The sequence below is a fragment of the Canis lupus genome, chromosome 26 (genome assembly GCF_003254725.2).
Source record: "Canis lupus dingo isolate Sandy chromosome 26, ASM325472v2, whole genome shotgun sequence".
NCBI classification, from domain to species: Eukaryota; Metazoa; Chordata; class Mammalia; order Carnivora; family Canidae; genus Canis; species Canis lupus.
In genome coordinates this window covers 6403499-6419655 of record NC_064268.1, presented here as the reverse complement: position 1 = coordinate 6419655, position 16157 = coordinate 6403499, and the positions used below count along the sequence as shown (strand labels likewise).

General features: G+C 47.0%; 2 protein-coding genes across 7 annotated transcripts in view; one reads left to right on the top strand and one right to left on the bottom strand.

Moving 5' to 3' along the window:
* TMED2 (transmembrane p24 trafficking protein 2) overlaps nt 1–16157 on the top strand; it is a 168451-nt gene that overhangs the window by 112027 nt on the left and 40267 nt on the right. The gene's annotated exons all lie outside the window — the stretch shown is intronic.
* The window catches only part of RILPL1 (Rab interacting lysosomal protein like 1), a 44653-nt gene that overhangs the window by 23196 nt on the left and 5300 nt on the right, over nt 1–16157 (bottom strand). For all 4 annotated transcript variants that reach the window (XM_025473689.3, XM_025473686.3, XM_035706404.2 and 1 more), the window contains exon 2: nt 14102–14252. In XM_025473689.3, the coding sequence (XP_025329474.1) occupies nt 14102–14252 (151 nt within the window). The remainder of the gene's footprint in view (nt 1–14101; nt 14253–16157) is intronic.

Here is a 16157-nt window from a genome sequence, read left to right as displayed (position 1 = left end):
GAGCAAACACCGGTTCTCCCATTTATGGTCTATGTGGCTTCAAGGGAGCCTCTCTGTGTCTCAGTTTCCACATCTATAAAATGGGAATAACAGTACCTACATATGGTTGTAGGTTGTGAGGATGAATTTAGCTCACACACAGGAGGCACGGATGATGATGCCTGGCACACAGCCAAGGAGTGGTGTCTGTTACCTTCGTGTTCACTGTCTGTTCCCTGCCCCTGGTACACTGTCAGCCCTGGGAGGCATGGCCTTGTCTGATCTATTCACTGTGTATGGCCTTGGCTAGCACCATGCCTGGCACCCAGTAGGGGCTTGCTGGGTGATCTGGTGAGTTAACAAACTGTGCTAGTTTCATGTGGCTGCTGTAATAAATGACCAACAAAATCTGAGAGCTTGAAACATCAGATTTAAGATCTTGAGATGGGGGGTTATCCTGAATTATTCGGGTGGGTCCTAAGTGCAATCAAAGTGTCTTATAAGAGGGGGGCCCAGAGAGATTTGACACAGATAGAAGAGGAGAAGGCCCTGTGACCAAAGAGGCAGAGACTGGAGTGATGAGACCACAAGCCAAGGGACCCTAGCAGCCACCAGAAGCTGGAAGAGGGAAGGGACTCATTCTCGCCCTAAAGCCTCTGGAGAGAGGACAGCCCTGGCAACATCCTGACTTTGCACTGATTTTAAACCTCTGGCTTCTGAAGTATGAGAAAATAAATTTCTGATGTTTCAAGCTATCAGATTTTGTTGGATGGACCCAAATAATTCAGGATAACCACCCATCTCAAGATCTTAAATGAAATCACATCTGTAAGGACTTTACCATATAAGGTAACATTTGTAGGTTTCAGGGATTAGGACCTGATATTTTGGGGGACCATTATTCTAGGGCTTCCCACGTGGTAGACGCTCCAGGCTGATGGACTAGGGACCGATTCCTCCTCCTCACACACACATTCCCAGAGCACAACTTGCTCCCACTATGCCTGCTAAGGACAAGCTGCTTTATATCCCTGACACAAGTCCAGTGTCATTTCCAGCCACCGGACATGGGTATTACTATTATTGTTGATTTTTAAAAAGATTTTATTCATTTATTCATGATAGACAGAGAGAGAGAGAGAGAGAGAGAGAGAGAGAGAGAGGCAGAGACACAGGCAGACGGAGAAGCAGGCTCCACATAGGGAGCCTGATGTGGGACTCGATCCTGAGACCCCAGGATCATGCCCTGGGCCAAAGGCAGGCGCTAAACCGCTGAGCCGCCCAGGGATCCCTCTATTGTTGGTTTCTTTTTTTTAACATCAGTCCCTTCTTACAGATACAGAAAACTGAGGCCCAGAGACAGACTTGTTTAATGATTACAGCTAAGCATTGGCAGAGCTGGGACTCAAACCCTGGTTTTCTTTTCTTTTTTTTTAAAAACATTTTATTTATTTATTCATGAGACACAGAGAGAGAGAGGCAGAGACACAGGCAGAGGGAGAAGCAGGCTCCACACAGGGAGCCCGATGTGGGACTCGATCCCAGGTCACCAGGATCACACCCCAGGCTGCAAGCAGCGCCAAACCGCTGCGCCACCAGGGCTGCCCTTCTTTTCTTTTCTTTTAACATTTTATTTATTTATTCATGAGAGACACAGAGAGAGAGGCAGAGACACAGGCAGAGGGAGAAGCAGGCTCCATGCAGGGAACCTGATGTGGGACTCAATCCTGGGACTCCAGGATCACACCCTGAGCCAAAGGCAGATGCTCAACTATTGAGCCACCCAGGCGTCCCTCAAACCCTGGTTTTCTGCCTCTAAGTCCCATGTCCTCTCCATGACGCCATATTGCCTCCCCACTGCAGAACCAGACTCAGAGGTTCTGCTAAAGTCACTAGAAAGTGTCACCATGGGGCAGACTCTAGTCTATACTTTGTTTCACGGGGCCACCAGCTTGGAGTACCCTTACACCTTTTTGCATGTACACATAGGCATACACTCATACATACACACAGTGTATATTCAGTGTCTGCTGTGTACCTGATACTGAGCCAGTAGTCACCAGGGTCATGATGGTCAATAAATGAAACACAATTTTGCTCTCACTGACTTACAGACATCAGACAAGGATGGTGTCATTACAGACCATGCAAGTGGCAGATGCAATGGGGCCTGAGAGAATTGTGAGGGGACCCACAGTAGACTGTGGGAGCAGAAAACCTTGTTGTTTTTTTAAAGATTTTTATTTATTTATTCATGAGAGACAGAGACAGAGAGAGAGAGAAAGAGGCAGAGACACAGGCAGAGGGAGAAGCAGACTCCATGCAGGGAGCCCAACGTGGGATTTGATCCTGGGTCTCCAGGATCAGGCCCTGGACTGAAGGTGGCGTTAAACCGCTGAGCCACCGGGCTGCCCAGAAAGCCCTCTTGTAAGAGCCATTTACACTGAGACCCAAAGGACCAAAGGGCAGCTGGTGACAAGGACAAGCACTGCAGGCAAGCAAGTACCAGCAGGTGCAAAGGCCCTGGGGAAGAGATTGCATATCTGAAGAGCTGAGAGGCAATGCTGGTGGCCAAAGCTAGTGGCCAAAGCAGAGTGGGCAAGGGGCAGCAGGATCTTGAGCTGGGAGCAAGCCTAGACCACATGGGCCTCAATGCCCAGGAAGGAGGTTGGATTTTCCTCTGAAGGGACAATAAGAGCCTCTAGATCTCTACATGTAGGGCCTGCATGGAGCAGAAGGAGGATCAGGCCAAGGAGACCAAGAAGAGGTGCCAGAGAAGAAAGCCATACTGCACACCTACAGGAGGGCAGGTATGCACGATGCAAATAAGGCAGGCCAGAGGGAAAGGAATTATAGCAGAAACCCTGATGGCTGAGTGACTGGGAAGCTCCAGAGAGTAAAAGAAAGATGAGCTGGAATGTCTGGGTTCCGACAAGGCACATCACTTATAGCTCTGGAAGCAACATTGACCTCTCTGAGCCTTCACGTGCTCACCTGCACTTTTCTACATTCCCACCTCTCTAACAAGCTGTGCATACAACACACAGGAAGAAATCACATGAGCCCACAAAATAGGATCCTTCCCAATGGGCAGGCCTGGGACCGAGACCACTCAGCTTCCTCCTTGACCTGCCGGAGCCACTTTGAAAACCAGGCGCTCCCTACCAAAGCTGCTACACACATTCAAAGCATGGGCAGCCACATCCTGGGGGTACCCCCAACAGGTGTGCGGGCCCAGGCTTGTCAGGAGGGCGGCTCCACAGATGGCAGGACAACCAGACGCTATGAGGCTATTTAAAAGTCTAAGACATACTGGTGACTGGAAAAGGAAAGTGACAATCTGTACAGCACAAGACACATACAAAAATATTCACAGGAGCTCTATTCATAAGAGCCCCAAACTGGAAACAATTGAGATGTCCATCAATAGTAGAATAGAGAGAGAAAGTGAGGTACTAGCATGCAGTGGAATACTACACAGCAGTGAAGAATGAGCTACAGGCTCCACTTGGAGCTCACCAAGTCAGTTACTTCTCCGACTCTCCTCTTCCCTCTCCCGCCGGACCTCCGGTGAGGTATCACAAGACCATCTGGAGGTCCTGGGCACCAGCCATGTGCCCCTGCAAACATCCCACAGCCATGTGCAAGGCAGGGCATGGGCTCAGCTGCTGGGACGACAGGATACCACCAATGTCTCCCAAAAAGGCATTCCTTAGACACAAGTGTGTGCATGGATGTGTGCATGCAGGCTGGGACTGAAATCAGGTGGCAGTGGGATCCGAAAAAGACACAAACACATTTGCTATTTGCTTTCTGAGCACCTGTCCTGTTACAGGCTCTGGGCCAGGGCATCAAGACCTGAGTTCATTTAATCCTTGGTGGTAGTAGTGGCGGGGACAGATTCTGCTCCTAGAGAAAACAGGTGGAAAGAATGGTGTGAGGGACCGGGGAGTGTGGATCTGGAGAAGAGAAATCTACATTTGTAACCCAGCCACATCGTTCACCTTTGGGGTGCCCCTGGCTTTAACATTTAAGCCGGAGAACAAAGTGGTCAAGAGCTTGGGCTCTGAACCCAGATTTCCCAGACTCATTCTCTGCTTTGTTGTTTATCTGCCATTGACCTTGGGTCTGTTTTCTCACTTGCAAGACGGGGGATCATGTGTAGCCCTCACGGCTCTTATGACGGTAGAGGGGTTAATCTATGTGAAGTGCTCATAACAGGCCTGGCTCAGAGTAAGAGTTTCCACATGTTAGCTGCCATTTTATCCACACAATGGAAATGTTAGTCCTCTGTGTTCCAGAGGATGGTGCTAAGATAAAGTACAAGAGTAGTTATAAAAGTGTCTGGAGAACTCAAAAGAAGGTAATGCACTTTTAACAGATCCACAGACCTTTTAAAATCTGGAAGAGTTCTGAGCAAATGTAGCTACTACCTGGCAATCCAGGATCCTTGGATCTAGATTCTCTGGAGCTTACATTTGGTCAAGGGCAGGAAGAAAGAAGTCCAAGGTTGGTCATTGGAGCAGAGAAACAGTTAAACAGATAAGGCCCTTCCACACCATGGGAAAACCAGGTACTGCTGGCCAAAAGGCTAAACTACAACTGTTAAAAAAAAGGTAAGTGACAAAGTCATAGCAGTATATTCACAATGGCGCAAAGGCAGAAACAGCCCAAATGTCCATTAACTGCTGAATGGATAAACCAATTGTGGTCTATCTGCAGGATGGAATATTAACCACCCGTACAAAGGAGTGTAGCTCTGACAACCTGCTACAATTGAGCAAGGTTGTGATTAACCTTGAAAACACAAGCTAAAAGAGAGAATGAGAGAAGCCAGACACAAAAGGCCACACAGTGGGTGATTCCATTTACAGGACATGTCCAGAATGCAGAGCAGATTGGTGGCTGAGGGGACAGACAGGTGAGTGGATGGAGAATGACCCCTAACAGGTACAGGGTCTCCTTCGGGAGTGGTGAAAATGTATTGGAATGAAATAGAGGTGATGGTTGCCTAACGCTGTGAATAAATGATGTACTACATGCTATTGATCTGTACACTTTATTATTTTTTAAGATTTTATTTATTTATTCATGAGATACAGAGAGCGGCAGAGACATAGGCAAAGGGAGAAGCAGGCTCCATGCAGGGAGCCCGATGTGGGACTTGATCCCAGTACCCTGGGATCATGCCCTGAGCTGAAGGCAGATGCTCAACCACTGAGCCACCCAGGCATCCTTATATTAGTTTTTTAAGACCCAACAACTAGGGTGCTTGGGTGGCTCAGTTAGTTAAGCATCTGCCTTTGCCTCAGGTTGTGGTCCCAGGGTCCTGGGATCAAGCCCCACATCGGGCTCCCTGTTGTGAGAAACCTGCTTCTTCCCCCCACCCCCTCTGCTGCTCCTGCTTGTGCTCTCTTCCTGTCAAATAAATAAAATGTTAAAAAAAAAAAAAAAGACCCCACATACCCATACTGTCTGCACCTGTTAATCTCTAAAGACAAAAACGTCCCAAGAAGACTGAGGCACTTGCTCCAAACCTCACTGCTAGTCTGTGGCCACATGGGAGCTACATACAGGTGTCCTGATGGCAGACTAGCATGTTCTTCACCCCATAAAACCAGAAAGGTACTTTCCATACTGGATGAGGATGACCGGGATGGCTAGCATTTACTGAACACCTGCCATAGGCAGTGACCGGGCTGAGTGCTTATAGGGGGATGATGCTGGCATGCAGACACCCTCAGGTCCCTGTGTCCACCTGTACCCCTTTTCAATATGCTTTTGCCACTGACCAGGCACCGGGGGCCATTAGGCTGGCAGGCTTTAAGGGCAGGAAACTGAGTGTCACTCACACTCCAGAGCTCACAGCCCTCCACGGGCTCTGCCCGAGTCCCACACCCTTGCTGCACTTCCCCCTTTCCCTGTCCTGCTTCCTTGACCCCCCAACAGTCTCCTCTGGGGGTGCTCCCTTAATAAATCACCTGCATAGGAACTGTCATCTCAGATCTCCTTCTGGAAGACTCTAATCTAAACTGTACTTAGAAAAAATATATATAAACTGTACTTAATTCCTTGTATCCTCAGAATATCTCATGAAGTGGGATTCCTGTTGTCCCCACTGCAGAACCGAAGAAATGTGGGTTACTCAATAGCTAGTTGACTGATGCAAGGCCACCCAGCTGGTTAGTGGCACTACCAGGACTCATACTCAGTCTTGGCTGCAGAGCCCACTCTTGCAACCACTGCCATGCCACTTGCCTCCTGTGGCCCAAGATTCTTATGTTATCAGCAAGTGTACTGGGTAGAACAGCATCCCCCCAAATTTATGTCCACCTGGAACCTCAGAATGTGATCTTACATGAAAACAGGGTCTCTGCAGATAGTCACGATGAGGTCACGCTGCATGAGAATGGGTCCTACTCCTAACACTGGTGTCCTTATAAGAGAAAGGAAAGCTTCAGACACAGACACAGAGGTGGCCACATGGCAGCCTGAGAGTGGAGAGGCTGGAGGGGCACAGCCATAAGCCAAGGAACCCTGGCAGCCGCCAGCAGCTGAGCAAGGCAAGGCAGGAACCTCCCTTAGAGCCTTTGCATGGAGCATGGCTCTGCTGACACCTTGATTTTAGACTTTAGGCCTTTAAATCTGAGAGAAAGCACATTTCTGTGGTTTCAAGTACCCTGGTTTGTGCTGCTTTCTTAGAGCAGCCCTAAGAAGCTAATCCATCAAGCTTATGGAGAAAGGCCCAGAGAGGGTACACAGCCAGTTTTTTACGGAGCTAAAATTCATACCACTCTTGGCTTCCACGTAAGGTTTCAACTAGGAGGGAGCTCTCTTACTGGACAGCGGCAAGTCTGATGCTGTAGTTAGTTTTCCGATCAACAATCCTGGGAGCCAGGAGTTGCCAATCCCATGCACAGGTGATGGAAGCGGTTAGTCTCCTTCCCAAGGTGACCCGGTAGGTATGGGTGGGGCTGGGACTGGTGCACTCAGGTGCACCTCACTGCACTACTCCCTCTCCTTACAAAGGGCTGCTCTACCCAGCAGTCTCAGAACACACTGCCTTGTATTTTTTGAGACACTGCTGTTCTAGGCTGCTCTTCAGAAGGTGGGTATGTGGTCAGTCTCCCTCCTCTTCTGGTGACAGAGCCCAAGAGCTGTTTCCAGACCCCTGAACATAGCCCCACACCCCTGTCTCCCCAGTCCAATGGCTTTGATCCCTGTGAGTCACTTCTACATAGGTGAACCAGTAGCGCTTCACCTTGCCCTCCAGCTGACAAGACAGATTTCCAAAAATGAAGGACAGAGATGCACTTTTGAATCTGTAGACAACCAGGGAGCAGGATGCAGCAGATGGTTGAGGTGGCTCTGAGCGCAGCATCCCGGCCCATACTGGTCTATCGATCACAGTGGCACGCAGGGCCAGCCCCCCTACATAGGCTCCACTGGCCCATGTACCCCACACCACACAGTGGCACCCCTCAGTGTGCAGTCAGGCCCTGGCACGCTGCTCAAGGTGGTACCTAGCACAAGGTCTAACTTCTTGGGCTCCACCTCTTCACAGGGACCCCTTTACCAGACGTCTGTTCCTCTCATAGGTGGAAGAAACACTTTTGTCCTTGCTGTGTTCCCATGGTTTCCCGTGCAAAATAAAAATAACCGTGAAAGGCATGCCTGGCATCTGCCCAGTCTCTCCACTTGGGTGGGGGCTGGTGCTGACTGGGAAGCCCAAGTCTCCCTGAACTAACCCTTTGGGAGCCTGACCCACGCTAGGTGCCAATTAAGTGTGTCTCAGATGGTGGCCGTGTGGGCTGTTTCATGGTAAGCCAGCAGGGATCTGGAGAGCTGAGGCAAAGCCCTCCCACATGGAGCGTGCTGCACGCACACAGAAGCAATTGTGTGCAGAGGGGCAGGCCTGGGTGCTTGGAGCCATGGCCCGTGGTCCCTGAGGCCTCTGAGGTGGCACTGGGGCAGGCAAGAGGGTTCCCAGGTCACCCTCAGAGGCCACAGGGTACCTTGCCGAAGTGTCACAGGCAGACAGCTGTGGATTCTAAAATATATTCAATGTACTTCCCATACGACCCAGCAATTACACTCCCAGGTAGATACCCCACAGCACTGAAACCACAAGTCTGCACAAAAACCAGTACTGGAATGTTCACAGCAGCACTATTCACAATAGCCAAGAGTTGGAAACAACCCAAGTATCCACTGATAGATGAATGGGCAAACAGAAAATGTAGCCTCTCTGTGCAATGGAGTATCATCCAGCCACAAAAAAGAATGAGGCCCTGGGACGCCTGGGTGGCTCAGTAGTTGAACAATCTGTCTTCAGCTCAGGGTGAGATCCTGGGATCCGGGATCGAGTCCCACATCAGGCTCCTTGCAGGGAGCCTGCTTCCCCCTCTGCCTGTGTGTCTCTGCCTCTCTCTCTCTCTCTGTCTCTCATGAATAAATAAATAAATCTTAAAAAAAAAACAAAAAAGAAAAAAGAATGAGGCCCTGACATGTTGTTAACAACGTGGATGAAGCGTGAGGACACCATGCTAAGTGAAAGATGCCAGATGTGAAAGACCACGTTAATTGATTCCATTTATACGAAACATCCAGAACAAGCAAATGTACAGAGGCACAGAGTGATTGCTTGGGGCTGAGGGTGGGATGGCAGTGGGAGGGACTGGGTAGTGGTAATTAAAGGGGATGGTGTTTCTTTTTAAGGTGACAAAAAACATTCTAAAATTGTGATGGTTGCACAATTCTGAATATACTAAAAGCCACTGAATGGTACACTCTAAATGGGCGTGGGGTATCTCAATGAAGCTGTTAGAAAACAAGTAATGGCCAATGTTTATCTAGTGCTTACTATGTGCTAAGCACTTTACATGTATTAACTCATTTAATCATAATAATATTCATATTTTACAACTGAGGAAACTGATTTATGTAAAGATAAATAATCTGGCCACAGGTGGAATCCGGTGGAGCTCAGACTGGACTCAGGCAGTCTGGCTGGCCTCTGAGTTCATGGTTTTAACTCCTATGCTCTACTGCCTTCATGTTCTTTATTAAAAATTAATAAATTAATTAATTTAGAGAGAATGCACATATGAGTGAGGGAAGGGCAGAGGAAGAGAGAGAGAGAATCTTAAGCAGACTCCATGTCCAGCTTGGAGCCCAATGCAGCTTGATCTCAGGACCCTGAGATCATGACCTGATCTGAAATCAAGAGTCAGATACCTAACCTACTGAACTACCCTGCCTTACTGTTCTTACAAAAGGAAGGAATAGATCTATACAAATATGGAAATTCTGCAAGATATAGTAAGTGAAAAAAATCAAGGTGCTCTATATCCAATGTGGCATCCTGAACTGGATCCTGGAACAGAAAAAAGGACATTAACCCAAAATATGGTGAAATCCAGACAAAGACTGCGGATTGGGTAATAGTAACATACCAATGTGGGTTCCTTAGCTGTGACCCATTACCATGGTAATGTAAAATGTCATTACGAGAGAATATTGCCAGGAGCATTATGGGAACTCTCTGTATTATCTTTGCAACTTTTCTATAAATCTAAAATTATTCCAAAATAAAAATGTATGTTAAAAATGTAGAACAGGGATCCCTGGGTGGCTCAGCGGTTCAGCACCTGCCTTCAGCCGAGGCGTGATCCCAGAATCCTGGGATCAAGTCCCACATCGGGTTCCCTGTGTGGAGCCTGCTTCTCCCTCTGCCTGTGGCTCTGCCTCTCTCTCTCTGTGTCTCTCATGAATAAATAAATAAAATCTTTAAAAATAATTTAAAAATTAAAAGTAAAAATGTAAAACAAACAAACAAAAAAACAATAACCAAGGTGTGGAACAGTCTAGAATATGTTACCATTTGTGAGGGGGCGAAAAAGGATATTCTCCTTCTGCATTTGTGCAAATATATACATTCAAACATGCACAGAAAATCTGCAGAAAGAGAGTAGGGGGTTTCTAGGGTACCATCTAGGCAGACTGCTTGGGAACAGGAAGGAATCAGGAGTGGAAGGGAGACCAAGTTCTTCACCATAAATACTTTTGCATTATTTTATTAAAAAGAAAAAAGTAACATGCGTGCATTTTATTCTTTACTTTGAAAATTTTTCATTATTTTTTTCCCTAGAATGTAAAACATTGGAGAAATTGCCATCAATGTCCTCAAGTCTTGAGGCTGGACACTGGGGCTTCAGCTGTAGAACTGCTCAGGTTCAAGCTTCCTTTAACAGGAAACATTAACTCAGATGCTCAAGTAATTTTTTCTGCTATTCAGCTTTCCAGCTGTATGCAATTTTTTGAGAGCAAAAACTCAGATTTCGCTCCCACCTGAATCCAGATCTGGGGCCCTCGGGCAGGTGTGCCATGTGTGCAACCATCCTCAACTGCTTATGTCTACCTGCTGGAGCAGGCTCATACCTTCAGATTGTCACCTGCCTCACATCTCCCAGGGCTCACTGGGCCAGGAGCTGCAGGGTTGGGGCTGGCCTCTCCTCCCCTCATACATGGATATGGCTTTACTAACCCACTGGTCATATTCTAGATATTTAGTGGGTTTTTTTTTTTCCTGCTTTATTCTATCAATCACTGAGAGGCATGTTGAAATCTCCCACTATGACTGTGGATGTGTTTTTCTTGTTTACTTGTCTACTTTTTATTTGTTTTTATTATTATTTTTAAATTTATTTATTCATTCATTAGAGACACAGGGAGAGAGAGAGGCAGAGACACAGGCAGAGGGAGAAGCAGGCTCCACGCAGGGAGCCCCATGTGGGACTTGATCCTGGGTCCCCAGGACCAGGCCCTGGTCTGAAGGCGGCGCTAAACCACTGAGCCACCCGGGCTGCCCTACTTGTCCACTTTTTAAATGAGTATATTTAAAGTATACAATTTGGTGGTTTTTAATATGTTCAGAGAGTTGTGCAACTGTCACCACTATGTTTTCATCAACCCCGCAAAAGTAACCTCATACCCATTAGTAGTTGCTCCTCTTTCCTGACCTCCTTCCAGCCCCTGGCAACCACTAATCTACTTTCTGTCCATAGAGTTGCCTACTCTGGGCATATTTCTGTTCACTTTTGATTTATAAACTCTGAGGCTAAATTATAAGGTATGCGGAAACTGAAAATCATATTTTCTTGATGAATTGAACTTTTTATCATTATGATTTGTGCCTTAAAGTTTATTTTGTCTTATATCTGTATAGCTACACTAGCTTTCTTTTGGTGTTTGTACAGTATATCTTTTCTCAGCCTTCTGCTTTCAACCTTTACAAGAGAGGTATCTGAGAAACAACAGAGTTGAATTTTTAAAATACTTTTTGACAATCTTTATCTAGGACTTTTAGTCCATTTATATTTAATATAACCTCCAGTACAATTGGTTTAACTCTCCTATCCACAATCTACTCCTTTTCTGCTTTGCTATACTTGTTCTGTTTGTTTTTTTGCTTTCATTCAAGGGACTGAGTGTGTACCATTATGCCATTGTGATATTGCAATATGGTAAGAAATATATATATTTTTAGATAACATGATTGAATATATATACACATGTACATATATACATGTGGTCTTTGACCTATGTTCTTGGCACAGAGTTCCTAAAACTCTTGTGATTTCCTGATAGGGATGAGAGGAGTGTCTTTTGTTGTCCTAACAAGCCTCTTTCCACCGTATCTGAGTTTATGATAATGAGGTGACTCTTGGTGGTCCCCCTAGAGAGCTTCAGGATGGGGTCTGGTTATCAGAGGAACAAACCATGTGATGAGTGATTAGAGGGCTAGAACTTGCAGCCTTAACCCCTCACCTCTGAGGAGGGGAGAAGGGGCTGGAGGTTGAGCTAATCATCAATGGCTAATGATTTGATCATCCATGCCTACATAATGGAACCTCCATCAGTGTTTGGGATTTAGAGAGCTTCCAGGTTGATGAATGAATATACCCATGTCCACAAAGGGTGCTGCACCCTAATTCCACTGGGATAGAAATTTCTGAACTTGGAAATTTTCCAGAGACCTCATCTATATACCTTTCTTCTTCTGGCTGTTCATCTGTATTCTTTGTAATATCCTTTGTATCCTTTATAAGTCAGTAATAGTGTTTCTCTGAGTTTTATGAGCCATTCCAGAAAGTATTAAGCTTGGGGTCTGGAGCTATGGGAACCTCTGACTTTGTAGCCAAGTTAGATAGATGTGAGTATCCTGGGGACCTGTTACCTGCCAATTGACACCTAAATTCAGGGCAGTTCGTTGGACCGATCCCTTAACATGTGGAGTCTGATGCTAACTCCAGGTAGATGATGCTATATGCCAAATTAAATTATTTGTGCCTGGAGAGTTGGAAAATTGGTTGGTGTGGGGGAAAAAGAAACCATCCACTTGGTGTCAGAGTGTTTTAAGGAGAAGGTGGAAAGGAGCTCTTCTGCCACTGTGGAAGGGAGATGCAGGCCCTAGCACGCGCCTCTTAGCCTCCGACCTGGCAGTCCAGAGCACCAGGCAGAGAGCAGGCACTTCAGTGATAAAATGAGTTTATAAAGGGCCAATGAATGAGCAGTGTTCTGTCTGGAATCATTAGCTCTTAGGCACCAGAATAACACAGTGGCCCATTTGTGGGGCTGGGCAGGATTCCCATTTGGTAGCCCCAGACCAAGGGGTCTCAGAGAGATACAGGCCTTCCTTCAGGGGGCTGACTTCAGCAGACCTGAGCTCCAGTCCTGACTTCACCACTAACTTGCTCTGTGACCTTGGACATCCCACTGCACTGCCCCTAGCCTCATTTTTTCTCATCTGTTCAATAAGGAGGCTGGACTGAATAACCAAAAATTCAGTAATAACAGTTAACACTTGCTGCATGTATATACCAGGTACTATTCTAAGTGATCTGTAGATATTAATTCATTGAATCCTCATAACAACCTTATGAGTGACACACGGTTATTTTTCCCATTTTTATCTGGAGAGGAACTTAGGCACACAAGGTCAAGTGACTTGATCAAGGTCACTTAGGAGGTAAGTAGTGGGTTACTTACCTTAGGAGGCCTAGCTCTGGAGCCAATGCTTGCAACCACTAAGACTTTTGCTTTCATTACACAGATCACATGTAAACCAAGGAAACCCAAGGAAAACAGAATTCCAGCATCTACATCAAAATATCCTCTTTTCTCAGTCCTTACAGTCCTTATCAGTATGCTACTTTAGTCTTACAGAGGAGTTACTATGGTTCTGAACTTCAGTTTCCATGCAAGCCCATCTCTCACTCCATCCAGCAGGAGGAGAGGGCTTTTGTGGGGACCCAGGGAATTTCTTCAAACAGGAGACAGAGGTCTGAGATTCCTGGGGTAACAGGCAGCCTCCGATTGGGAAGGAGGCTGTGAGGGAGAAAAGAGCTGATGCAGCCCATGGGGCCCAGGCTAAATCCCATGCCAGTCTTTGCTTCCCCGAAACCAGCAGAGGGCCTGGAGTAAAAGTTCTAGATAACTGTCTGCAGGATGAATGACAGTTCAGGGGTTCCAGTGCCATTCTGATCTGGTTTACCATCCTGGGTTGCTCACTGTGCAACATGGGCCACTGGCAGGAGTCCAGTATCTTTCCAGCACACTTAGAATAAAATCCAAACCTTGGTCTCCAAGGGGCACATGATCTGACTCCTGCTGACCCCTCTGACCTCATCTTTTAACCACCTTTGGCCTCGATCATCTTCAGTTATATTGGCCTTCCTGGCTTCATATAAAACTCCTGCCTCAGAGCCTTTGAACTTGCTTCTCTCCCAAGATATTTGCATGGCTCAGTCCATCACTTCGAGGGTTCAAATGTCACCTTATCAGAGAAGCCTTCCTTGATCACTGTGTCTACAGAAGTCCCCTACCAAATCACCTCTATCATATCCCCCAGTATGGGTTCTTCCAGAGCACTGGTCACAAGCTGGAACCATGCCATCTGTTTGTTTACATATCCATCATCCTGCTCCTCCACACTAGAACATACACGCTTCATGAGGGCAAGGGCTTTGTCTCGTCCACTGGGCATTCCTCAATTCCTCCTGCCTATGATCACAGTGGGAGCAGCCTTCTCCTAACTTCCCAGGCTGACCCCTCCTCTTACCTTCATGCTTCTGGAACTCCTCCTCAGAGAAACTGGCATCCTTGTGCGAGAGGTTGGTCATGAGCTGCTTGTTCTCCTCCTGTAGCTGGGCGATCTGGGAAAGGAGGTCCTGTGCCTCCCCCCGCCATACATCCTCCACCAGCTCCAGCTCCTGTGAAGGCGACGGGCCAGTGTGTGGTGGGGGAGTCATAGCTGCCCAGGGCAGCAGCCTCACCCCCCTGACCTTCGGGAGCTGCTTGGACCTGCCAGGGCTTTGGGGTGTTCCCTTCCCCATGAGGGCCAGCACACCAAGAAAAGGCCACCACTAGTCCATGTGGCAACTCTGAAATAAGTAAGAGGTGTCCTTCCTCTGGGCATAGCCTGAATTTGTGCTTTAGGACTCAGCCACACTAGAACTGCCTTAAGAGCCACAACTGTAAGGTCACGCCTGGGCCACGGTGGCCCTAGCATTCCCAAACTCTCTGGAGAGGTCAGAGCCCTGATCTGTGGACAGACCCTGAGTCAGGACCAACTTGTCTCCAAGGGAGAAAGAGGCTTCAAAGACCCTGGGGAGGGCAGCCCAGGTGGCTCAGCGGTTTAGCATTGCCTTCAGCCCAGGGCCTGATCCTGGAGACCTGGGATCGGGTCCCATGTCGGGGTCCCTGCGTGGAGCCTGCTTCTCCTTCTGCCTGTGTCTCTGCCTCTCTCTCTCTCTCTTTCTGTCTCTCATGAATAAATAAATAAAATCTTAAAAAAAAAAAAAAAAAAGACCCCCAGGAGGCCACCTAGCCCCAGTGTTCCCTGTATGTCTGACAAGACATCTCTTTAAGCAGTCTTGGGCAACAGATTCACTTTACAACTCTGAGCCTGTTTCCTTAGTGGGGGAGCCATAATATAAAAACTCACAGGGCTGATATGAGGATAACTAAGATCAGTCTATTAAAATTATTTTGTGAATGGGTGTAATCAAACAAACAGAAGTGTTGACAAGGACATGAAAAAGTTGGAACCCTCAGGCCTTGCTGGTGAATATCTTAAAATGGCACAGCCACTGTGGGAAACAGTCTGGCGGCCCCTTAATGAGCAAAACAGTTGTGACCAGCAATTCCAATCCGGGGATCTGCCCAAGAGAAATGAAAACACACGTCCCCACAAAAACTTGTATGGGAATGTTCATAGCAGCATTGTTCACAGGCACCAACAAGTAGAAACCACCTAGATATCCATCAACTGATGAACAACATGGATGGACCTTGAAAACATAATGCTAAGTGAAAGCAGCTAGGCCACACAGTGTAGGACTCCAGTGATAGGAAATATTCACAACAGGTACATCCATAAAAAGTATGGTGCTTGTCTAGAGTTGGAGGGTTGGTGGGGGAATGAGGAGTGGCTGCTCATGGCTATGGGTTTTCTCTCCCAAGTAATGAAAATGTCTAAAATCGATTCTGGTAGAAGTTATACATCTCTGTGAATAGATCAAAAGCCACTGAATTAGATGCTCTAAATGAGTGAACGATATGGTATATGACTTATATTCAATAAAGATACCAAAAAAAGGGAGGGTGCCTTTTGTAAAACCAGAAATTAAACATAGCACAACTGCTATTGCAATCAGGACATAATGCTGGTTTTTAAGGCATAGATACTGGAGCCTACTGACCGAGTTTGAATCCTGTCTCTGCCACTGACTAACTGATCCTGGAGAAGTTATTCAGTCTTTGGATGCTTTGGAAATGTGGAAAATAGTGTGATACCTACCTCTGAAGGCTGTCATGAGGATTATGTCAATGTTGGAATAGTGCCCAACACCCAGAAAATGCTAAGGATGTGTTTGCTGCATTCTGCTCCTCCTACAGCCTGTCACTAGCTGGCCCAGGTGGCCGGATAAACACGGCCTCCGTTCATCTTTTAAATAAATTCCTAAATCCCCATCTCCTTTGTCAGGAAACCTGCTGTAGTGGGGAAATGAGAGATAATAATTAAGTATTCACACAGCTGGTTCAAGGTCACCAGGCAAGGTGAAGGATCTGACCAGAGGGTGGAAGTGCTGGTGGCAGGATGGTGCAGGCGTGTG